Below are 24,281 nucleotides of genomic sequence, written 5' to 3'. Positions count from 1 at the left end.
GACACTGTAAAACAAAAACAAAAAACCCAAAACCCATAAAAGCACCCAAAATTACATGTGAGCATCAGAGGCCCCCATCACCGCATGTAGTGCTATGGAATTTGAAATTCGCATCAAAAATCTTACAGGGCTGGATTTGGGGAAGGAAGATTTAAATTTCTGGTTGTGTGTGTGTGTGCTAGCAGAAAAAACTAACCTCAAAACCGGGTGCTGGGAACATTAGGCTTACCAGATGCTGCTGAACTACAACTCCCATCATCCTTGGCCACTGGCTATGCTTGCTGGGTCTCCTGGGAGTTATAGTTTAGCCATCTGAAGGGCCAAAGGTTCCGCTCCCCTGTTCTAAACCAAGTCATGCAGGGACTCATACAGGATTTCAGGTGATTCAAATGGCAAATGTCGCTACTATATATACAGTTGTACCTTGGAAGTCAAACGGAATTCATTCTGGAAGTCTGTCTGACTTCCAAAATGTTCAAAAACCAAATCGCGGCTCCTGCAGCCAATCAGAAGCTGCGGAAGCCACGTTGGACGTTCAGCTTCTGAAAGAACGTTCAAAAACCAGAACAGTCACTTCCGGATTTCGATCGTTTGGGAGCCAAAATGTCCGACTTCCAGGGCGTTCGACAACCAAGGTACCACGGTATATTAAAAACATAATGAAAATGCATTAGCATTTACGTAGGAGCTGGATTCAATTGGCAGAAGAAAAAGAAACAAGTTTAGTGTTTAGAATTGTATGAACCGCTCATCTTCTTGAGCAACATTTCCAGAAGGGTGGACTTTTTTGTTTTGCAAAGCACTCTAATAGACAACGCAAGGGATTAAAGAACAGCTTTTACCTGCAATTCTGAAAGGAAACCACTATCAGACTCCTCACTTTTGGTCCCAGTTGATGAGAGTTTTTCCACTGGCTCAGGACAAACATCAGGAGGACTTGGCTGGCCAGGCTGAGGTTTTTCCCATTCTATTGAAGTTGCAGCAAGAACTGGGGCGGTCAATTTTTCAGGTTTGCTGGCACTAGGCTTCTCTGCTTTGGTTGCCTCTTTTGGACCAGATTCTTGCCTGTAGTAAGGCTGGAGGGTCTTCTCTCCTTTCTCCATGGACTTGATCTGGCTTGGAGTCAGAGAACAGAATTCAGACTGTTCTCCGTCACACTTCGAGCGCTCAGCATTGATCTTCCAGAATGACGACTCCTCCTCTTTCCTAGCCGGCAGAAGCCCCTCTGAGTTAGGTGTTTTAGCACCTTGTGTGGGCTTGGGGGCTGGGGGCCCTGGAGCGGTTTTGGTGGTCTGCTTTGGTTCGCTCTGCAATGCCACTGCGCTTGGCTCTTGTATGGACAGAGAAGCAATGCTGAACTCCATCTGACTCTGTTGGGGATTAGAAAGAATTAATGTCAACTCTCTTTGCATGAGAAAACGCACGTAGTGGAGAAGTTTATAGAGGGGTGGTGGTGGCTGGTTTAGAGGTTATGGGTGAGGATTTGGCAGACTGTGCCACAGCTACCTGGCACTTCCTGCCTGCTGCAGGTAAGCTGTGGGGAGAATCTGGTATGGGCACACAATTTTGACGGTGAGCACAAACACAGTCTAGGTTTTGTGCCAAGTAAAGGGGGATTCTGCAACCCGTAGAAACTGTGCAAATAAGAAAGATTTGCAATGCACTTGCTTATAGGATGAAATCCATTGTGCCAAACAAAGAGCCAAGCAGCTAGTTAGAGATGGGATACCAGATACTACAGATTTAGCTTGCTCTGACGAATGGCCCAAAGTATCTAAAAAGTACACAGCGTAAAAGGAACTATAATAAAGGGGCATGAAACAAACAAACAAACAAAAACACACCACACATAACAGAGAAAACATTTTACTCCTACGCAAGGTTGGCCATGTGCACTACTGCACGATTCAGGTTTCAAATCTAGTCATCAAGACACTCTCCCTCGTGCTTGAATTGACTGGCTTCACAACTGTAGGAGCACTGCTCAAACCCTAGTTGAGAACATGCAGGAACAAACAGATATACAGTAGCTTAAAGCAGTCATCCCCAAACTACGGCCCTCCAGATGTTTTGGCCTACAACTCCCATGATCCCTAGCTAACAGGACCAGTGGTCGGGGAAGATGGGAATTGAAGTCCAAAATATCTGGAGGGCCAAAGCTTAAAGCATAGGGTGCCTGACATGTGATTCTCGAGATGCTGTTGAGCTACAACTCCCACCATCCCTGGCCACTTGCCATGCTGGCTGAGACTGATGCGAGTTGGAGCCCAACAACATCTGGAGGACCACGGGATAGTCATCCCCAGTATAAAGTAACTTGAGAAAACTTGTGCCAGAGGCCTGTAACGTTAGAGGCCAAATGAGGTGTTTTCTTAACAAAGAGGCAATTCAAGCCCAGCTTTTGCTCAGTAATGGAGAAATTCTAAGATGGCCTTCAAGGAAGAATGAGAGGAGGCAGGAGAGGAGACTCACACCCATTCCAACTCTAACCAGGCTCACTTCTGCTTCTGGAGTCTAGGTTTACACGATGGAGAATGCTGGACCTTTTTGCTGCCCATCATCTTTTCCCTTGCAAAGCCTGCTTCCTATCCCACCAGCATTATTATGTTTCAGTTTTCAGGAGGTCTTTAATGTAAGATATAGGAGTTGGGTCTTTAGTGTTGTGGCACCGACCCTTTGGAACTTCCTCCCAGAGTTCCATCTCTATTGTCTTTCTTACCCCTACTGAATTATTTTTATTTCATTTATTGAATTTGTATACCACCTTTTGTATACTAACGTAGATCTCAGGGCGGCTCACAACACAGAATAGGGAACCAGGCAGAGGGCTTTCTCAGTAGTGGCACCCGCCCTGTGGAATGCCTTCCCATCAGATGTCAAGGAACTAAAAACTATCTGACTTTTAGAAGACACCTGAAGGCAGCCCTGTTTAGGGAAGTTTTTAATGTTCAATGTTTTATCGTGTTTTTAATATTCTGTTGGGAGCCATGGGAGCCACCCAGAGTGGCTGGGGAGACCTGGCCAGATGGGTGGGGTATTATTATTATTATTATTATTATTATTATTATTATTATTATGACCTTCCTTCTTCAGGAAGCCTCTTAAGTGGGTATCTTTATCTCATACCATATTAGAAATATCTGAAATCACTTTAGAGATATTTTATGGGAAGCGATTCATAAACAGAGACCAAAGAAAGAAACAAATAAAATTAAAAAGTGAAACAAAGCATAGAGAGGGGGAAGGAGTGGATGAGTTAGTTCCCTGGCAGAATGAGTTTCAACAGCTTCCAGATATTCTGAACTGAAAGCACACAAACCACATGTCCTGTTTCTGGCCATTTGTTCAAGCAGCAGGAGGTAATGTATGGCTTGGATGATGAAGTTTCCGGCCTGGCAAGATTATTTCCACTTGACTAACTGGCCAGCAGGAACACTTCCATGCAGTGGCAGTCTGGGATTCTGCGCACTATGGGGTAGGGAAGCTCTGGCAGACCAAAAGCTTTATAGGTATTGCTGAGTTCTGAAATTACAAAATTCAAGGTCACGGTTCTGGTCTTCTTCAAAATAATCTGCCTAAACACTGATTTCATCCACAACTTTATCCCTTCCTCTCATGTTTCCCTCTCATATTTCTGGCCTATTCCCAAGGCCGCTGATTTAGATCTGCAGTCCAAAACAGCCAGAGGGCATCAAGTTGGCAATGGGTGACCCAGTGCAAATGGAAAGGCACAACGGGCTTCAGTTGCCACTGCTGGCAATGAAGAATTGCCAATACAGTCATACCTCGGGTTCAGGTTGAGTACTTTCAAGTTAAGTACTCCGAGGACCCGTCTGGAATGGATTAATCCACTTTCCATTTCTTTCAATGGAAAAGTACGCTTCAGGTTAAGTACGGACTTCCAGAACCAATTAAGTACTTAGCCTGAGGTACCACTGTACATTGATTATTGCCTTCATTTTATGGATCAATGGTCTCATTGGACAGTAAAATTCGTGTTAAATTGCTGTTTTAGGGGGTGTTTTTCATCGTCTGGAACGGATTAATCCACTTTCCATTACTTTCAATGGGAAAGCTCGCTTCAGGTTAAGTACGCTTCAGGTTCAGTACGGACTTCCGGAACCAATTAAGTACTTAACCAGAGGTACCACTGTATTTTGAAAGCTCTGTCCCCAAGGCAATTCAGGTTCTGTGGGCAGAGGGGAGAACAGCAGGATCTGACTAAATGATCTTGCACTTCATTGTACATTAATGATTATTCAGATAAAGGCTTATTCCAATATTGGCCATCTACAACCATTTATTATTGTATTCATTTAGTTAAGGCATTTATGTACCACTTAATCATTATTTACTGATTTTATAATTATTTTTATACCACCTTTTAATAAAACTCTCAGGGTAGTTTACACCCTCTAACTCTAACGTGGGATTGGGGAACCTGTGGCATGCCAGAAGTTGTTGGGCACCAACTCCCACTGGATCCAGCCAGCACAGCCACTGGCCAGGAATGATGGGAGTTGTAGTCCAGCAACGTGGAGTGCCACAGAGTCTGCTTCCTTTGTTCTAATGGCTAGAAAGGAGACTGTGGAAGCTGTGCCCGGGTTCTTAGAGAGGTTTCTGTGGCCAGCTTCTTTCGCCCTCACTGCGAAATGGTGGCAAATGCCCCAAGCGATCAGGTGAGTGTTAAATTATAAGGCTGGCTTCCCCATCAAACTGAATGAAAACTGGAACTCTGCTAACCAGCTCTCAACCAAGCACTAAAAGCAGAGAAGGCCACAAGAATTCACAGAGTTATTTTTATAGCTTATTCACTGGTTGGGAATGTGCAGTATTTCGTTAAGCAGATAGCGTGCACAGCCAAAACAAGCTGTTTGGCTTGGCAACCTCAAAATAGAACAAGTAAAAAACCCACCGGCAAATACTGAAACAAGGCCTGTAGGACAAGAGCTTACCACACCCACTAAAAACTCCTTTAAGCATAACCTGTAGTATTTCAAGAAACAAAATTGCTGAGACGGAAGAGAAGAACCTAAAGTTGGCTAACTGACAAGAGTACGCCTGCAGTGCAATCATATATGTGTCTACTCCGAAGTAACCCCACAGAGTTCAGTGGGACTTACTCCAAGTAGATGTGTCTAGGATTGCAGCCTAAGTCTCAGCTGATTGGACAACCACTAAAGTATCAGGATTTCCTGCAAAGAACACCAACACCCAGCACCTTAGAACTTCAACAAAACCAAGATTGCAATGCATCACCAAAAGGGTACACAAAATAGCCTCTGACTTGCTTCTAGCTCCATACAGTTGTACCTTGGAAGTCAAATGGAATCCGTTCCAGAAGTCCGTTTGACTTCCAAAATGTTTGGAAACCAAAGAGCGGCTTCTGATTGGCTGCAGGAAGCTCCTGCAGCCAATCGGAAGCCCCGCCGGACATTCGGCTTCCAAAAATAGTTCGCAAACCAGAACAGTCACCTCTGGGTTTGCCGCGCTTGGGAGCCGAAATGTTTGAGAACTGAGCTGTCCGAAAACCAAGGTACGACTGTATTTCATTACATTTTTTATTATAATTTTATGTCGCCTTTTCCCCAGGAGCTCAAACGGACAGACATGGTCCCCTCCCCTGCCTGTTATCCTTATATAACAATTCTGTGAGCTAGGTTAACCTGAAAGACTATGACTGGCTCAAGATCACTCACTGAGCTTAATGATCGAGTGGGGACTTGACCTCTGTTCTCCCAGTTCTTAGTACAGCAATTTAACCACTACACCACAATGGCTCTCAAACAGTTGCTGCAAGAATGAAGAACCCCTTCGTCAATCACTTCAGGCAGTTATATGCAGGCCATCAGACAGTTTGAGCCACAGACTCAGACTACAAACCAGATGATATTGCAGCTCCTTAGGCTGTTTGCCTTTCAGATCCAGAAATTTAACTGGGCATTGGGAGTCTCAAACCCCCCTCCCCAACCAAATGCTGTCTCCTTGTATGAATGTGAGCACAGGGGATAAGCACTGAGGTGATACCAGGATGGAGACGTGCAGCTATCGATGCTTATTCATGTGAATCTAGGAGTCGTTTCTGCCAGGCTGAGACTGCCTCCCTATGATGTGAACTGGTCTAATGTTCACCACGCAGACCGGATACCACTGCCTGCGTGGCTTGTGGCCATATTGAGGCAAGCTGCTGCCAGGAAAAATGGGCAATAGTATTGGGGATGCTAAGTCGCCTTGCACATGTGGGAATTCAAACAGATTCCAAAAATCAGAGAAAAGCTTGCATGCCACAGAGAAATAGGAACTTGAAAGAAGGAAAAGATTTAAATACCCTGGTGCTTTTTACCAAATCAAATAATTCATCCATCTAACCCAGGAGAGTGCGCTCTGACTGGCAGCAGCTCTCTGGCACAGTTTTAAGTCGATTTCCCGGCCCTGCTACTTAACTGGAAGTGGCAGCAACTGAATCCTGAAGCCTCATTCCAAGCTCATGCTCTACCACTGAGCTATGGGCCCAAATTACAGCCAAAACCAATGTTTCCATTTCACCCCCCCAAAGTGTCATTCATCTTCTTTTTTTAGAAACCTCCAGTCTACACCAGCCTCCCCAAACTGTAGGACGTTGCTGCTCGTATTTTTGGACACGTATAACCACAGCTAACAACCAGGTAGGCCAAGCATTATGTTTTGAAAGCAGGGGTGACAAAAACATATTTGCAGTAAAAGGAGCAAAGAAATGCATTTTAAGAAAATTCCAACATTTCTCAAAACAAAGAAACGGCTCTATCTTTGGGCCAGCTCTCTTTTGAACGTGCTGGTTTAGTAACATGATCAAGCTCCCAAAATATGGACAGCTGTAGGAAATTATGGCTTTGGGGTCGTGACTTGCTGCAGCCCAAGCCCTGCTGTGTTAGAACTACATGCTCTGGAGCAGTGTTTCCCAACCAGTGTGCCTCCAGATGTTTTGGGACTACAACTCCCATCATTCCTGACCACTGGTCTTGCTAGCTAGGGATGATGGGAGTTGTAGTCCCAAAACATCTGGAGGCACACTGGTTGGGGAACACTGCTCTGGAGGACAAATGGCACAAAGGGGAAAGGGGTTCAGGAGACCTTCCCCGCTTGCTGCTTTTCTGCTCCTGGCTGTACTCTCCAAGGCTGCTTCTTGGGGGAGGGGGGGGGAGTATGCAACTGCTTATAATGTGAAGCTTGGCTAGGGTTGCCAGACTCAATAGTGGACAGGACTTCTGTGCCTTTAATTGCCCTGCTCTCTTTTGAGTCTGGAAACCTTAAAGAGAAACCAGCAGACCCTTTGCTTGGAAATTAAACAAAGGGTCTGCTGGTTTCTCTTTAAGGTTTCCAGACTCTAAAAATTAGAGCAGGGCAATTAAAGGCACAGAAGTCCTGTCCTCTATTGAGTCTGGCAACCCTAAGCTTGGCTCCAAAACTGGAGGTCTTTTGTGCCATCGTCCTCCCCCCAAGCAAAATGGATTCAATTCAAGCAGAAATTGTGGGATGGGGGGGGGGAGGAAATTCTCTGTGGAATTTCCTCCCCACAGATGTGTGTCTGGTACCTTCATTATGTAGTCTTCACTGTATATAGAAAATATACCCCTTCACTCTGGTCTTTGGCCCCTGAAAGATATATAGTTTAGGATCTACCCTATTCTCTTGATTGTGATTTGGTTTAACTGGGAAGGGCTGGTAAGAAATCTAAGTAATAATACCGATAAGCTGGAACGGGTGCAGAAGAGGGTGACCAAGATGATCAAGGGACTGCAAACCAAGCCTTATGAGGAACGCCTGAAGGAGCTGTGTATGTTTAGCCTGTGTATGTTTATGTTTAGTTTCAATTATCTAAAGGGCTTCCACATGGATGATGGAGCAAGCTTGTTTTCTCCTGCTCTGGAGGGTAGGACCCAAACCAATGGAATCAAGTTACAAGAAAGAAGATTCTGACTAAACACCAGGAGGAACTTTCTGACAGTAAAAGCTGTTCCAGCAGTGGAACAGACTCCCAGGGACGCTCTTCTTTGGAGGTTTTTAGGCAGAAGTTGGATAGCCATCTGTCATGGATGCTTTAGTTGAGATTCCTCATGGTCCCTTCCAACTCTACAATTCTATAAAAATAAAAACAGTAACTGCACCAGCCGCAGAGCTACATATATAGCACTGCTTATAAAAGGCAAAGGGAGGGAACGAAACAAACATGGAATAGGACATACTGGCGCTCCTTATGCCTGCTCTTACATGCGTTCTGTAGAAACGTCAAAAAAAGAACTCTTGGTGTATAAATGGAAAGTACCACCTAAAAAGGTAAGAAAGGTAGAGCAGAACTTTTCACACCCAGTGGCTTTTTGGGGTCCTCCACCTGTCCCAACCACTACAACTACAACAATGGTATGTAACAAATGTTCAAAGGTGGGCTGGCAGATTGCAACCTGGAGAATACGCCTTCTGGGTTCATCATATGGCCCGATATGATGGCGCAAGACAAGTCAGGCATGGCCCTTTCCACCCTTTGCTTCCCCTAGCCTTGTGACCACCCACCCACACCCTTCCGGTGGTGATCTGCTCTCGCAAAGTGCAGAACAGGACTAACAGGCGAACTGGGGAGAATTGTGGCCACCTCTTTCCAGCTATATCAGGCAATTTTAAGCAATTACATTCTGCTGATGGCAACCTGGAAACAACACATGGCAGCTGAAACAGCTCAAACTGGCCTCGGCCCAGTATACCTGAAGGAGCGTCTCCATCCCCATCATTCAGCCCAGACACTGAGGTCCAGCGCTGAGGGCCTTCTGGTGGTTCCCTCACTGCGAGAAGCAAGGTTACAGGGAACCAGGCAGAGGGCCTTCTCAGTTGTGGCACCCACCCTGTGGAACGCCCTCCCATCAGATGCCAAGAGGCTAAACTGACTTTTAGAAGACATATGTAGGCAGCCCTGTTTAGGGAAGTTTTTAATGTCTGATGTTTTATTGTGCTTTTATTGTTGGGAGTCACCCGGAGTGGCTGGGAAAACCCAGCCCGATGGACAGAGTATTAATAATAATAATAATAATAATAATAATAATAATAATAATAATTTGATCTTTTCACTCGAGGTGTAAGTTGCTTTGAGAACCAAACCCAGGGTGGCATTCAATTAAATATTGCTCAGAAATTAATAGATCTACTGTAGTTGTGTTAATGAATTTCAGTGGGTCTACTCTGCATAAAACTCAGTTGAATGCCACCTTCGCTGAAGTCAGCTTATTTATTCCCTGGCATTCCAGCTACCTGCTGTCAACATGGTATTTATAAAGTGACACCAGAACTTTCTTCCATTTGGTTAGTGGGGGAAGCTTCATAGGAAGGACGGCAAAAAGGAGTCTACAACTAGAGCTATATTATTTTTCCATTTTAAAGAATCCCATTAAAGGGACCTTTAAACAAGATTCATTCTATCCTCCCACATCCTTAACATTATGCAGTCATTTTCCAGGTCAATGTTTCCACTGAATAGTAATATACTTGCCATTTAGATGCTGCTTCCTGAATGCCCAAAACTCTCCACATTTATTCTCTCAGTGATCCTTACAGCCTGTTAAAGCGCAGCAGGCATTACTGCGATCACCGAGCAGAGGGAAGGAGAAGCTTGCCCAAGGTACAATTCGAACCAGGGACCCTGCTTGTTCACAGCTTGCCATTTTAACCACCATGCTGCACCAGTTTAAGTTGCGAGCAGGTTGCCCGTTATGCCAAACACATTTTTCTAAACCACAGCTGAACTACTTACATTTCAAAGAGCACATTCTAAGAGCTATAACTGTTCACACTGAACTCAACAGCATTCAGTTTTGAGAGCTAGACACCGTAGATAACAGCTTTAGATAGCGTTAGACTTTGAGATCTGGGTTCAAATTTTTGCCCGACCTTGAAATTCCCTGGCCTTGGGCTAGTTAGCCCCACACCTAATCTACCCTGCAGGGTTCTTGCGAGGATAAAGCAGGGGATTATGTTTACTTTAGCGGGTCTAACTCTGACTTGGTTGGCTGCAATGCAGCATTATTAAGAAATCAATAGCCATTTTTGTATAGCGTTGCAAGAAGTGATATCCAGTGAGCTCACACAATATTAAATGCCCTGCACCCTAACTGCAAGAAATAAAAACCCCTACTCTTCTTTTAAACTACCATTAGCATGGTATAACCCTAACCATGTGCAAAACTCAGGAGTGTCAATTAGCCTTGGTTAAACTTCCAATGAGAGATGAGTTATGAGAATAACATAAATTAGCAAAATTACCTTGGTTTCCCATGAGAAAGGAGCAGAGTGTTCATCTTGCCATGTGATATCCTGGAACACAATGGAAGAATGATTATGCACAAGTAAGCATGTAGACTTTTAAACGCCAAAGAGATGGCATTTTATAGTAGACCTTAATAATATGTAATACAGTTGAAGGTTTTTTTTTAACAAAATGTCTGCTTTAATCAGCTAACAGATGGAGAAAGACAAGAAGTAAGATAAGAAGAAGCACTCTCTTGATGAAAATTCTGAAAGGCACAGGCTCTCACTTCGTATGCTGATTTGTAGAATAAATCCACAACATCACATGCACAAATATCTGAATGTGCTTTTATGACAGAATATTCCCTTTGCTCTAAAGTGGAGATCTAAAGAGACACTTGCTGATTCATCTTACATTAAAAAAAAAACCACAAAACTTTATACACTCAAAGAATTGTGGGATTTGAAACTGTGGAAGGATGTTGATGCAGCCGGCATTCCATGTTTACTGCCTCAGATGCTCCCTTCAAAAATGACTCAATTAATAAGCAGCAAATATTATTCCCCTTGCTTTTAGCCTCTCTATGCAGAGCCCATCTGGATTATTTCTGGCTCACATGTCACCCTTCATGTGAACTCAAAATAAAAAGCTGGAAGCCAGTTAGAACTTCTGCTGCTGATCTACAAAACAGAACAGAATTCTTCTCTAGCTTAGCTTCACTGACAGGAAATGTTATTTTGGCCTGGATCTAGCATACTGTCCCTGTTGCATTAGCTTATTGAAGTATTTTGACTGTTACACACAGCGCTACAGTGTATGTCTGTGAGAATGTGTACAATTGCTGAATTGGAGCCCCATTTTTGCACTGTAGTGCATAACGTTTCAAAACAGGATGGGGCAATTATGTTTGATTTTTAAAAAATTGTGTTTCCCACCCCCACCCCCCTAGTTGTATGGGTTGGGCAAAAGTAATTTTTCTTTACACTAGCAAATGGGTAGGCTTCTGCCAGGGGTGTGTGTGTGTGTGTTTTGTATTGGACTTTCATACTGAAAAAAATAATATTTATGTTTGAGATTAACCAAACCTCTGCATAGACCTGCTCACATTTGGGGATTCTAATCACAGGTGATCTTTATTCTGGATGAAAACACTCTTGTGCTGACTTCACCATCGTGGGCTCAGACCCTATCCCCTGACAGAACATAGCCTTCGAAAGATTATTCAGGTTTTGGCATGTCTCCAGGGAAAAGGAATGCCAACGTTATGGGGCAGCCACTGGGAACACCTCTCTGCACTTTAACAATCCCAACTTTGTACACTGACGATAATCTTAAAAATTGTATTCCTGGCTATTTTAGAGGTCATGCTTAGACACAGATGTATGGTAGTCTCTTGGGTTGGGTGTGCTAGCTCCATGCTATTTATTTATTTGTTGGAAATGCGTTGAGATCCAACACAGCACACAGATGATTAGCAGAGTAAGAGAAAGGGGAATATATAAATGTTTTGATTCATGTTCCAGCCCAGCTTAGAATAAGTCTCTTGGGAGGAGTATAAGCCATCAAAATTGAATCCCTTTCCCCACCTCCCCCACTGTGCTCAAGAAATGGAGCACTTTCTCTAAAGAGATGCCAAGGATTTAGGCTTTTGTTCACCCGGCAGCGCATTTAAGGAGCGGGAGACTTTGTTGGCCTCTGCTCATCTGAATTCAGGACAAAAATGCCATCCACAAACAAGAATTCGGTCACAGAGCTAACCTCAGCCGCCAGCTGCAAAGCATCAAATGCAGAAAAGTATGCAACTAACAGAGACTTATTCCAAGCAGCTTGTTTTGAAAAAGACATTGGAATTCTAAGATGCGAGAGACACTGGTATCGTTCGTTCCTGATGGCGAATGACATAAGCAGGGATCTGACCATTTATCAGCGCTGAAGAACCAAATGACTGCTCTGTTATCCAAGTCAGCACAAAAGATTACTCTGTTGGCAAATGAGGCTGTGCACACACGCCAGTTTACCCGGCATCCAGTGTACCCCTGCCACTGGTTTCGGAAGGAGCCTACGCATTACTTTAGCCACAATCCGTATCCATCCTGTTGTTTCTTACGAAATTGTGCATTTTGAAACATCCCCCCCAAACCAGCTTCAATCTGAATTAAGAAAAAGAATGACTAAGCTGTGCTTTAAGCCAGCAATGTGCTCACGGCCTATAAATGCCTTACAGCAGCAGTTCATAACAGAATAAAGGACCAATTTTATAAATGAGAAGTAGTATTTTTAAAAATAATATTGAGAAAATGTAAAAGAAAATACCACAAAGGAGTCTAGAGAGCAGAAGCCAAGGGTTCTTCTGTCTCCTCTTTTTCAAAAAAAGGCAATTTATTCCAAAACTTACTTTCCTGGTACTCAATTGGTTGTTACATACACAGGTTTCACTACAAACCCTGGAGGGAGCGGGAGGCTGTGTCTATCATCATGTGCGATTATGAAAGTCCCTGCTTGCCAGGAGTCCCTTGAATGGGAAACTGCAGTAAGTGTAGCATTATTACAACTTCTCAGCACATGAGCTCGTTTTGCCACATGCATGAGCCTAGACGCATTGACTTGTAGAGTTGGAAGGGACCACGAGGATCATCTAGTCCAATCTCCTGCAATGCAGGAATCTTTTGCCCAATGTGGGGCTTGAACCCACAGCCCTGAGATTAAGTGTCCCATGCTCTACCAACTGAGCTATCCCAGAGTATAAGCCTTAACACTCCATTACCTAGCCTTCACTGCTCTTTTTGAGCAAGTACTCCCCTGTTGACCACATGGGCACGACTGTTGGCCCCTGTGATGCTCTGTGCAGACCACAGACTGCTAAATGCATTTTAAGTAACTGTACTTGCTACCTGTTTGAAAGCAGTACAGTGGCACCTCTGGTTACAAACGCTTCGGGTTACGAACTCCGCGAAGCCAGAAGTAGCTGCTCCTGGTTGCGAACTTTGCTCCAGGATGCGAACGGAAATCGTGCGCTGGTGGAGCGGTGGCAGCGAGAGTCCCCATTGGCAAAAGTGCACCTCAGGATAAGAACAGTTTCAGCTTAAGGATGGACCTCCGGAACGAATTAAGTTCATAATCAGAGGTACCACTGCATCTAGAATATGAAAGCCTTCTCCATCTTATGAAAACAAATAGTTAACAGTAACAGACCCAGAAGAGACGAGTTAGCAATATGATACTGTATGTGGAAGGTGGGGCATTTCTACTGACTGATAGTTAAGAACAGGCATAGCCAATGTTGCACCGTTCACAGAGTGGCGGACTATAACTCCCATCAGCCCCAGTCTGATATAAAACATCTGGGCAAAATACCAAAACAACATAACCATCCTAGAACAATATACGAACACACAAAAATCTTCAAGCTGGTGTAGATTGAAACCTTCACCACAGAGAGTTTCTGACCTATACCCACCTAATCTAGCAGAACTCACAGCATGAACTAAGGCCATCACGCAATGGAATATCCTCATTCATTTTTTTTCAGAGGACGGCTTCCAAAGTAATCTTATTTCAATCCAGTTACCCCTACTTGGAAACTCAAAAGTAAGAATATATTAAATTTGTAATAATAAGCTCTGTGGAAACAGAAAAGCAAGAATTGCTGGTTTTCTGCCTCCACATAAATCCCCAGGGCAACCCAAATATATTTTTCTACACTGCGTTCCAACTGAGGATCACAAAGAGCTCATTGAACATTTAAGAGTACCACAAATGGATTTGCCACATATGGTCAAATAAGGTGTTTGTGCACCTTAGCTGTACAAGCTTGAGATGTGCTATCATGTTCTCCCACCTTACAACATTTAAGGCTTCTTAGTTTCGAAAAAAATGTATCTTTTCCCCACTGAAGAGTCCAACCAGATGATCATTTCTGTTGTCCTCCTGTTCTACAATCTCTTCTAAAAAACAACAACCAGCCCATCTGTCAGAGACTTAGCCTTAAACATGAATTATTTAAAATGGAAAAAAACAAATTCTCCTCAGTTCTTCATATCATGGAAGGCGAGGGAAGTACTTGTTCCATATTGGTTTTGACTTTCAGCTAAGTAAGAAAATATTCCAGATTTTTTTTTAAAGCTTCATTTTTTAGAGACCTTCAATTTTGATCTAAATACTTAAAGCAGCACTTTAAAGGGGAGACCAATTTGGAGTTAATTCAAGCTCCACTCACTTTAAATCACATGTGGCTACAAGATGCAGATTAGTTTGCCATGCGACTGGAGAATTGGAAAAATAGTTTTGACAGTGGTTGCCTAGCGGAATTAAGAGTTACGAAAACAAAGTCATCATGATGCTGTGCAGCATGCAGATAATCAAGAAGCCCAATGGATTAAATGTGTATGCATGTGATGTATTCAAAATATACTTCTAAGCAGGGGCTGGACAACAGCCCTGCTATCTTGCAAGCAAGAGGCGCTCGAGTCATTCCTCCCAGCGTTGGAGGAGTAAATAATCTCCTCCGCAGCTCCAAATAAGGGTGGAATCCTGTAATCTGTGCTAGCTCCCTGGATGCAAGCAGAGTACCAAACCCAACCTCTGCCTCCCCACCCTGTTGCTCCCCAACAAAGGCCAGTCTCTTCTGCATCTCACTGGCTCCAAGCTAGAGAGGGTTGGCTAAGGTTCACTGGCTTCTTTCTGTACCTGCTAGAACTTCAACCACTGTGTGGACGCAGAGAAAGCCAGCACACTTTAAGCATGCTTCACAAGCTCTAAGCTGGAAGAGAATGGCCTGGGCCCTCTGGAGTGCAGAAAGCTGCCCTGTACAGGGACCATTGGCCCATCTTGCTCAGAATCATCGACTGCGCTGCCTGGCAGTGGCTCCCAATGGCTACAGACAAGAGCATCTCCCAGTCCAAGCTGGAGATTGAACCAGAGATCTTCCACAATGGTGCTGTGACTCTCTCTCTATAAAGGACACAGAGAGCTGCTTTATACTAGTCAGGACACTGGTGCACCTATCTCAGTACTGCCTACACTGACTGGCAGGAGCTCTTTGGGGTTACGGACAGTGGTCTCTCCCAGCCCTATGTGTCTCCCCACCACCACTACCAATTCCTAGTTGGATTATATGCCAGCATTTTAAGGGAGGAGAAATTTATCAGCTTGCTCCCAAGTACAGATGTACCTTGGTTCTCAAATGCCTTGGTTCCGTAACACCGAAAACCCAAAAGTGTGTGTTCCGGTTTTCGAACGTTTTCCAGAAGCCGAACATTCGATGCAGCTGTCGGCTATTGTTTCCGGTGTGCCTGCACCAATCAGGAGCTGTGCCTTGGTTTTTGAACATTTTAGAAGTCAAACGGACTTCCGGAACGGATTAAGTTTGGAGCCTTTGTTTTTGCTATTTATTTTGCGTTTTTGCTTTTGAGACTTTTCGGTTCATTTGTTTTTGTGACTGTGTGGAACCCAGTTCAGCTATTGATTGATTGACTGATCGTGTGACTGGGTAAATGGATAAAAGCCCCCCATCCAAACAATGACTATCATCAGTGCAGGCAAGGGAATTTTTTTTTAATTTTTATCATCTACAATACTGTCTTATTTTATAGTACAGTAAATTGATTGTTGCTTTTGTTTTATGGATCAATGGTCTCGTTAGATAGTAAAATTCATGTTAAATTGCTGTTTTAGGGGATGTTTTTAAAAGTCTGGAATGGATTAATCCATTTTGCATTACTTTCTATGGGAAAGCGTCCCTTGGTTTTGCAACGCTTTGGTTTTTGAATGGACTTCCGGAACAGATTAAGTTTGTGAAACAAGGTACCATTAATCCAAACTTTTGTCTAATTATTGACTATATAGACATAAAATTGTAAATGCAAGGAGGAAAGATTTATTATTTCTTTCCACGGCATTTGGCCAGGATGGGGGGCACAAGTGAACTAGGACTCAAAACAACAGTTTTTTTTAAAAAAAACTTTTCCGGGCACAGTAGTTTGTTTGTTTTTTACTATAATTTTGATTAGAAGTTTTTGTAAAAAAAAAACCTGTTCTTTCAGGGACATGTAATTTTTTGTGTGTGCCCTAGGCTCCTTGGGGAGAAAGGGTAGTACTGTATGTAAATTCAACAAATAAAGCAGGAAACACACTAAACTGATTTTGATATTAAGTTGCACAGTACAATAATGCCAACTTTACACAATTCATGTGATAATTTCAGAACTTTCAATGAGATAAGACGTCAAAAATGAACATCATAAATACATGTGTTATGTCCTATAAAGGTGCAAAAAAAAAAAAAAGCTCTTTGCCAAGCAGCTGGCTTGGGGCATCCAGTATACAGAATGCAGAGAGGAAGCTTATTAATCTTTCTAAGCCTTTGGAGAACCAGGAAGGTGTGTTTGTAAGGTGGAGGGAACGCAGTAAGGGCATACTGTATTCAAATTCATGCTCTGCATTTTAGTGGTAACACTTAAAAAAAAAGCTATGCCAGATGGACAAATTTGCATCCTTTTTGTTGTTTAATTTGTATGCTATTTCCAAACTGATAAAATCCCCCATGAAACCATTTGCTATTAGGAAAGAACTGCCAACATGTATACCATGGGCAGGCAAACTAAGGCCCCGGGGGGGGGGGAGCCGGCCCAGTCGCCTTCTAAATCCGGCCTGCGGACGGTCCGGGAATCAGCATGTTTTTGCATGAGTAGAATGTGTCCTTTTTATTTACACTACTACTACTACTACTACTACTACTAAAGGTAAACGGCATTTCCCTGTGCTCTGGCTTCCGTCATGGTGTCCCGTAACGCCAGAAGCGGTTTAGTCCTGCTGGCCACATGACCCAGAAAGCTGTCTGTGGACAAATGCCGGCTCCCTCGGCCTGAAAGCAAGATGAGCGCCACAACCCCAGAGTCGCCTTTGACTGGACTTAACTGTCCAGGGGTCCTTTACCTTTTTTATTATTCTGTAACCTGAGGCACCACTGTAGTACTATTAAGCATCTGCTCCATTTTCCAGCTGCTTTGCCACGTGTATCAACCACCAAGAGATTAGCAAAACCTAAAAACAGTTATAATTAGGACCATTAAATTTTATTTTTCCACACTCTTGTTTTTCCTGGCTCAACAGCAGCAGTGGAAAACCAGATTTAATCTTTTTAGAAGGTGTCTTAAAAACATCAACTCTTGGAATAGACAGAGTTATTATACCACCAGACTTCCCTCAAGATACGTGGAACGGCTTGCCAGATTCCGTGAGTTGAATGTAAACATTTCCTCAGCTCCAATTCTTATTTTAGCAGTAACTTCCTACTGCCTTTTGCTAAACTTATTAGCTGTTAGTAAAGACACACACATAGCCTTCTAAAATAAGACAGGTCATTTTTATGAATGAACTTTTAGGACAGGCCTACTAAAGTATTTCCTTGGGTGCCTTTGCATTCCTTCCATTGTTTCCTGGTTATGATGTTTGTTTTCTCTTCAGTATTTCCCTTAATTGAAAACCGCTGGCTTAGTTTATCTGCCACTCAACAACCATAAGACGACGGCCAATTCTCTAACAGCTAATCATGAGACTGTTTTGATGGACCATTATTCGTAGACCTTTTTTTCCAACATCCAAACATATCTACAGAAAGAACACCCTAATGAGAAGACAGCTACTTTCAAACTGTGATTTGGGAAGCCATAAGATTACTTGGAATCTCAGGGGCTCCTTCAAGTGATGAGGCCAATGCCAGTGGACAAGTTTCTGTGAAAAGGTATCTTCCCCCCGGAGCCATAGGAGAGCATTGGGAATTTTAAGTCACATTCAGCAGCACACAAGACCCCAAAAGGTGAGCAATTCCCCACACAAACTGAGTGCACCAGAGAACATGGCAGACCATAAGGCTTTTTCAGAGCAAGTTAATGAACAATTTCCTGACATCTGAAAAACCCTTGAACCATGGGTATGGTACACTGAGGAATTTCTATGAGATTACCCTGCTGCCCCAGTATTGATTTAGGAATACTTGAATGAAGTCCATGCTTGTGTGTGTGTGTGTGTGCGTGCGTGCGTGCGTGCGCATGTTCGGGCTATATGTGTCCTGCGTCTCTTGTACATATTTTATACAAAAAAAATACAATACTTTATTATTTATTTGGCGCCCATAATAAAGCCACTCTGGGCGACTTCCAAAAAATTAAAACACAGTGAAGAGGGGAGAGTGTCAGAATAACTTTCCACCCAAGGAAAAGTGTGATGGAGTTAATATTGTTTCCTATCCTCTAACCTATATATATCTGTACACTGCCTTGTTATTGTTGAATGAGCCGGGGCTTTTATGAATATAAATAAAATAGCTTGACCCTGACTATTCAAGACTACCTCAGAATATATTTACTGTGGACAGTCAGTCATGTTAGCTTATTGCAGCCAAAAAAAAAGGAAAATAAAAGATAAAGAGTTATGTGGCACCGTGAAAAGTAATGTACATTCTCTCTGCCTGCAAAAACATTAAATAGTGTGGGTTATAAATGCACATGGATGGAAGTACATCAGGGAAAGGTGGCAAAACTGGCAATAGGCCAAGTCTTCTTCTACTTCTACTTCTTCTTCTTCGTTATTTATCTTGCCTTTTTACTCAAGGCAGAAGTGGCTTGAGATGGTGGCACAAGCACAAGTGAAACCAAGGCTGTCCACTCAACAATCACCACGTTTTCCTTCTTGTTTTTTATTCTGCATTTTGTGTTTTTGGTCTTGTATTTTCATGTCATGAACCGTCCTGAGATCTACGGATAAGGGGCAGTATACAAATTTAACAAATCCCTCTTCCTTTTCAATAATCCCAAACATCTGGTGGAAAACAGCATCTTGAAACTAGGTCAAATTCTCCAAAAGACCCGAAAGAAATGGCTGGCTCCTCAGAGCCTTTGTTTTTCACGAAAGCAACCACAACAAGCGTTTTCCTATGAGGAAAGGTTGAAGGTGCTGTGCACACTTAGCCTGGAGGACAGATAATCAAGAGACAACACGATAGGCATCTACAAATATTTGAAGGGTTGTGACATGGGGCACATTTATTCTACGTCGCTCTAGAAGGTAGATCTCAAATAAAGATAAGGAACAACTTCCAGAAAGTATGAGCTGTCCAACACTTAGACCAGGCATCCCCAAACTTTGGCCCTCCAGATGTTTTGGACTACAATTCCCATCTTCCCTGACCACTGGTCCTGCTAGCTAGGGATCATGGGAGTTGTAGGCCAAAACATCTGGAGGGCCGCAGTTTGGGGATGCCTGACTTAAGACAGAACCCCTGGGGAGGTAATTGACTCCCCTTTTTTTCTGGCAGGGTGGGTTCTGTAGGAATTGAGTTACCGTACTAAACTGACAAAGTGTGCCTACTTTAATATATTTTCTACATCAGGGAAAGCGCTATTTATTCCCACAAGCTTTTTAAATGGATAAGTTATTTGGTGTTGTACAGTCGTCGTTTTATCCTCTGGCTGTATTATGTGTGGCTTGGTATGATTTTATTTTATTCTAGTTTTAAGTTTCCTTTCTATCACTTACATTGTTTCTGTACTGCACTGCTTTATTGAATTGAATTTTTAAAATCAGTATGTGATTTTATGTGGCCTTTTTAAACAAATATGTACACCATCCAGAGAATTAAGTGTATGGGGTGACTACTATTAAAGAACCAACAGACATGTATATATTTTTATTTGAAACTTCTATTGAGCTGTGTTTGACTCTCCTGACACAAGTTAGGTTTGCCGCCTAACGTTTTGGTTTTTCCCTCCATCTCTACAAACAGGCAATGGGCAAATTTTAAACATGGGGTAAATACACCTACCACCTTCTCAGCCCAGTTCATGTCTCTTACATTGGTCTTGCCTATGCCTCTGAAATCTCAGGCCAAATTTAATTAGTCCAAATCAGCATTTTTTTAAAAAAGCTACTGTTAAAAACAGTGGCAGCTTAGACAATGCTACTTTGAGAAAATAATGTCCATGCTTGAACATATGCAAGTTTGCCTTCGCCTGTTCAGGATGAGGTAGCAACCATGAAGAACAAATGACACCCTGTTTCACTACTGCTTCCAATGTTCTCATTGTTGTTGTTTAGTCGTTTAGTCGTGTCCGACTCTTCGTGACCCCATGGACCATAGCACGCCAGGCACTCCTGTCTTGCACTGCCTCCCGCAGTTTGGTCAAACTCATGTTCGTAGCTTCGAGAACACTGTCCAACCATCTTGTCCTCTGTCGTCCCCTTCTCCTAGTGCCCTCAATCTTTCCCAACATCAGGGTCTTTTCCAAGGATTCTTCTCTTCTCATGAGGTGGCCAAAGTATTGGAGCCTCAGCTTCACGATCCGTCCTTCCAGGGAGCACTCAGGGCTGATTTCCTTAAGAATGGATAGGTTTGATCTTCTTGCAGTCCATGGGACTCTCAAGAGTCTCCTCCAGCACCATAATTCAAAAGCATCAATTCTTCGGCGATCAGCCTTCTTTATGGTCCAACTCTCACTTCCATACATCACTACTGGGAAAACCATAGCTTTAACTATACGGACCTTTGTCGGCAAGGTGATGTCTCTGCTTTTTAAGATGCTGTCTAGGTTTGTCATTGCTTTTCTCCCAAGAAGCAGGCGTCTTTTAATTTCGTGACTGCTGTCACCATCTGCAGTGATCAAGGAGCCCAAGAAAGTAAAATCTCTCACTGCCTCCATTTCTTCCCCTTCTATTTGCCAGGAGGTGATGGGACCAGTGGCCATGATCTTGGTTTTTTTGATGTTGAGCTTCAGACCATATTTTGCGCTCTCCTCTTTCACCCTCATTAAAAGGTTCTTTAATTCCTCCTCGCTTTCTGCCATCAAGGTTGTGTCATCTGCATATCTGAGGTTGTTGATATTTCTTCCAGCAATCTTAATTCCGGCTTGGGATTCATCTAGTCCAGCCTTTCGCATGATGAATTCTGCATATAAGTTAAATAAGCAGGGAGACAATATACAACCTTGTCGTACTCCTTTCCCAATTTTGAACCAATCAGTTGTTCCATATCCAGTTCTAACTGTAGCTTCTTGTCCCACATAGAGATTTCTCAGGAGACAGATGAGGTGATCAGGCACTCCCATTTCTTTAAGAACTTGCCATAGTTTGCTGTGGTCGACACAGTCAAAGGCTTTTGCATAGTCAATGAAGCAGAAGCAGAAATGTTCTCATTATGTTCTCATTATGACCTCATGAACTGCCTTTTTACAGTGATGTAATGGCATGTTGCACAAATGATTGACTGGTTTCATTTATTTATGTGCTACCTTTCCACAGTTAGCAGTGCCCTAAGCGGCTTACAACAAGCATCCACTTGATACCAAAATACAAAACAGGTTAGGGGGAGCATTGTGGTGCAATGGGTCAGTGCATCTGGCTGTTAACAAGAAGGTTGATGGTTTGAGCCCACCCGGGGACGGCTGCGGGCAGGATCCCTACTCTCAGGGTCTGTTCCGACTCTGTAATTCTAACTGGACAAAAATAAACAATTCAGCACACATGGAATGAATTCCCTATTATGAAAAAAATAATCCAGACCCAAAAACATACAGTACGTTCAAAGCAGAAAAAGTCAACAATGAATGAAGTTCTTGGTGCTGGTCTCTTCAGCAGTCCAGTTTCAATACAGTTCAGAGGGGAAGAGGTCTTCTCACCAGGTTAGGTGATTTGCAGCTGGCTCCCGCACCTCTCCTGCAGGGGAGCCCAAAAGCAGCAAAAGGGAAATGCTGGGAAGAGCAATGAAGACAAGAGTCCTCTCCCCAGCCTCCTGGACTTTCCAGCTGCTGGTGCTGGTCTTACTACTATTAGCTTTGACAGCTGCAGCTGTGATGCATGAGAAAAGAGACTCTGCAGCAGGGATCCCCAAACTACGGCCCGGAGGCCAGATACGGCCCGAAGGACTCATTTATCCGGCCCGCGGCGACCCCTGCCGCTGTCGCCCGCTCTTACCGGCGTGGCTGCCCACTTCTGGGCCACAGGAGCACCGGAAATAGTTCACACACATGCACAATAGTCATTTCCGGTGCACTTCCAGGTCGGAGGCCCGTGTGCATGCGCACAAACTATTTCTGGTGCTCCTGCGACCCGGACGTGCACCGGAAATAGCGTGTGCGCACACGTATGGGCACACGCTCCTGCACGCTCCCCTGCCCTCCGCGCGATAGGCGCTGCAGGCACCGGCCCAAAGCCCGGTAAGTTGGGTGACCCCTGCTCTACAGCCACAAGTAAAAGCACATCACCTACATCACCGACAATAAAAGGAACAGTTCCATTGCTAAGTACTTACCAACAATAAAAATCAGCAGCAGTAACAAAAATACTAGATGAGTTGGTCTCCAAGTAACTTAAAGCATATTTTGAAGCATAAAGCTAATATTATAATAATATACATTTGCACACGCAATTCTTTTTGAAAAAACCACAATTCCAAATAACAGCAGCAGAAAGCTAACAACAGAAAGCTAGCAGCAAAAGCCACACCAGTTTTAAGTGGTTAAAAGAACACACTTCAGTTACCCCACTCAACAGCTACTGAAAATGCAGTTTAATTTCTGCTGTAAAAGAAGAAATTTAAACCATGTTAAACTGAAGAAGCAACCACTGTAATGTCTTATGTTGGAATCCTAAATTCCCCTTTCATCAGAGTCAATCTGACTGAACGCCGTACCGGTAGTATTTACTTCCAAGTAAGCATGCCTAGCACTGTGTACACATGACTGGGTTTTTCTCAATTCAGATCGAAGCTAGTCTGGGGGGAAATGCATCAAAACACGGTATTTCCTAAGAAACAACAGGATAAAGAATTGTGGCTTATATCATTTCTCTCTGTGTGTTTGTGGCAGTTTGCTTGATGCAGAGTAAATGGTAGCGCGAGCACAGCCTAGGTCACAGCACAGTCATCCAGGTGTTGTTAAACTCCATTCCCGTCAGCACCAACCAGCAGAGTCAATAGTTTGAAATGCTGAGAGTTCAGACTCCAGAAACATCTGGAGTGCCAAAAGCTCTGCAGCCCTAGGTAGAAGTCCTTTAGTACTTGGACCACATGAGATACTCAACCCGCAAGTCTGTCAAGAAGTGATACATGATTCTCTGCCATGTCACTGCAAATCTCAGGCTTGGGGGATCTGGCTATGCTAAGTAAGGAGTGGAACCTGCACTCTGTACATGTCTAAACGAAATCTCTCCCTGCAACACATGTTCCACTAGCACTGAAAACTACTTCTAGAGAGGAATTCTTCAAACCCCTGCCTTGAATAAACAAATATGCTTTTTTAAAAGGGAAAAACCCTTCCTCTGCTTTTATATTCTTTCCCCCTGCAAATCTCTTTTCCCCAGAGGCTACCCCCCTCGACACCATCGCAAGGGGGCGTAACTTTGGAGGCCAAGCAGATCCCTGCAACGCAGGCCCGGATCCGACAACAAACCGTGCTCCTGAGCATGTGCAGAGAGTCCTTTCGCTCGGAGCGGGATCTCACCTCGTCCCCGAAGTGCACCACCTTCTGGCCGGTGTTGAGGCGCAGGTTCGGGTAGCAGACCGGCGGCGGGGGTCCTCGGGCGACCCCTCGGTGCGCCGCGTAGCGGGCCTGGATGTGGGGCTCCACCAGGGTCTGGTCGATGATCTCGTCCTGCTGGCGGGGCGGCAGGCGCTCCCAGTCGGGCCCGTAGCGCTCGCGGATGCGCTCCTTCTCCGCCATGATCTTGCGCGCCATAGGGTTGAGCGACGAGAAGTAACTGAAGCGCTTGCGCTCCCGCTCGTCCAGCGGCCGGTTGCCGTTCAGGGCCGCCGTGCGGGAAGCGGCGATCGCCGCCGCCATCGAAGCCATCGCCGCCCCCGGGGCCCTGGCGCGCGCTCGGACGCCGGCGTGGAGCGCAGCCGAGCCGGGAGCACAAAATAACTCGTTCGCCCGCCGCCGCGCCCTCCTTCTCCTCGGCTCCGCGCACAGCCCCGCTTTCCGCCTCCCGGAAGCCTTTGGCTCCGCCCCTGCTCTTAAGACCG

General features: G+C 44.1%; 1 protein-coding gene across 1 annotated transcript in view; it reads right to left on the bottom strand.

Moving 5' to 3' along the window:
• Positions 1-24,268, bottom strand: part of C3H1orf198 (chromosome 3 C1orf198 homolog) — a 28,053-nt gene extending 3,785 nt beyond the window's left edge. The window contains exons 1-3 of the mRNA XM_035108482.3: positions 23,761-24,268; positions 10,285-10,335; positions 843-1,370 (exon numbers count right to left, since the gene is read on the bottom strand). Of these exons, the coding sequence (XP_034964373.1) occupies positions 843-1,370; positions 10,285-10,335; positions 23,761-24,108 (927 nt within the window). The 5' untranslated portion in view covers positions 24,109-24,268. The remainder of the gene's footprint in view (positions 1-842; positions 1,371-10,284; positions 10,336-23,760) is intronic.
• Positions 24,269-24,281: the final 13 nt, after the last annotated feature.

Source organism: Zootoca vivipara, chromosome 3 (assembly GCF_965207765.1).
Source record: "Zootoca vivipara chromosome 3, rZooViv2.hap1.1, whole genome shotgun sequence".
Taxonomy (NCBI): Eukaryota; Metazoa; Chordata; class Lepidosauria; order Squamata; family Lacertidae; genus Zootoca; species Zootoca vivipara.
This window is presented reverse-complemented; position numbering and strand designations above follow the sequence as displayed.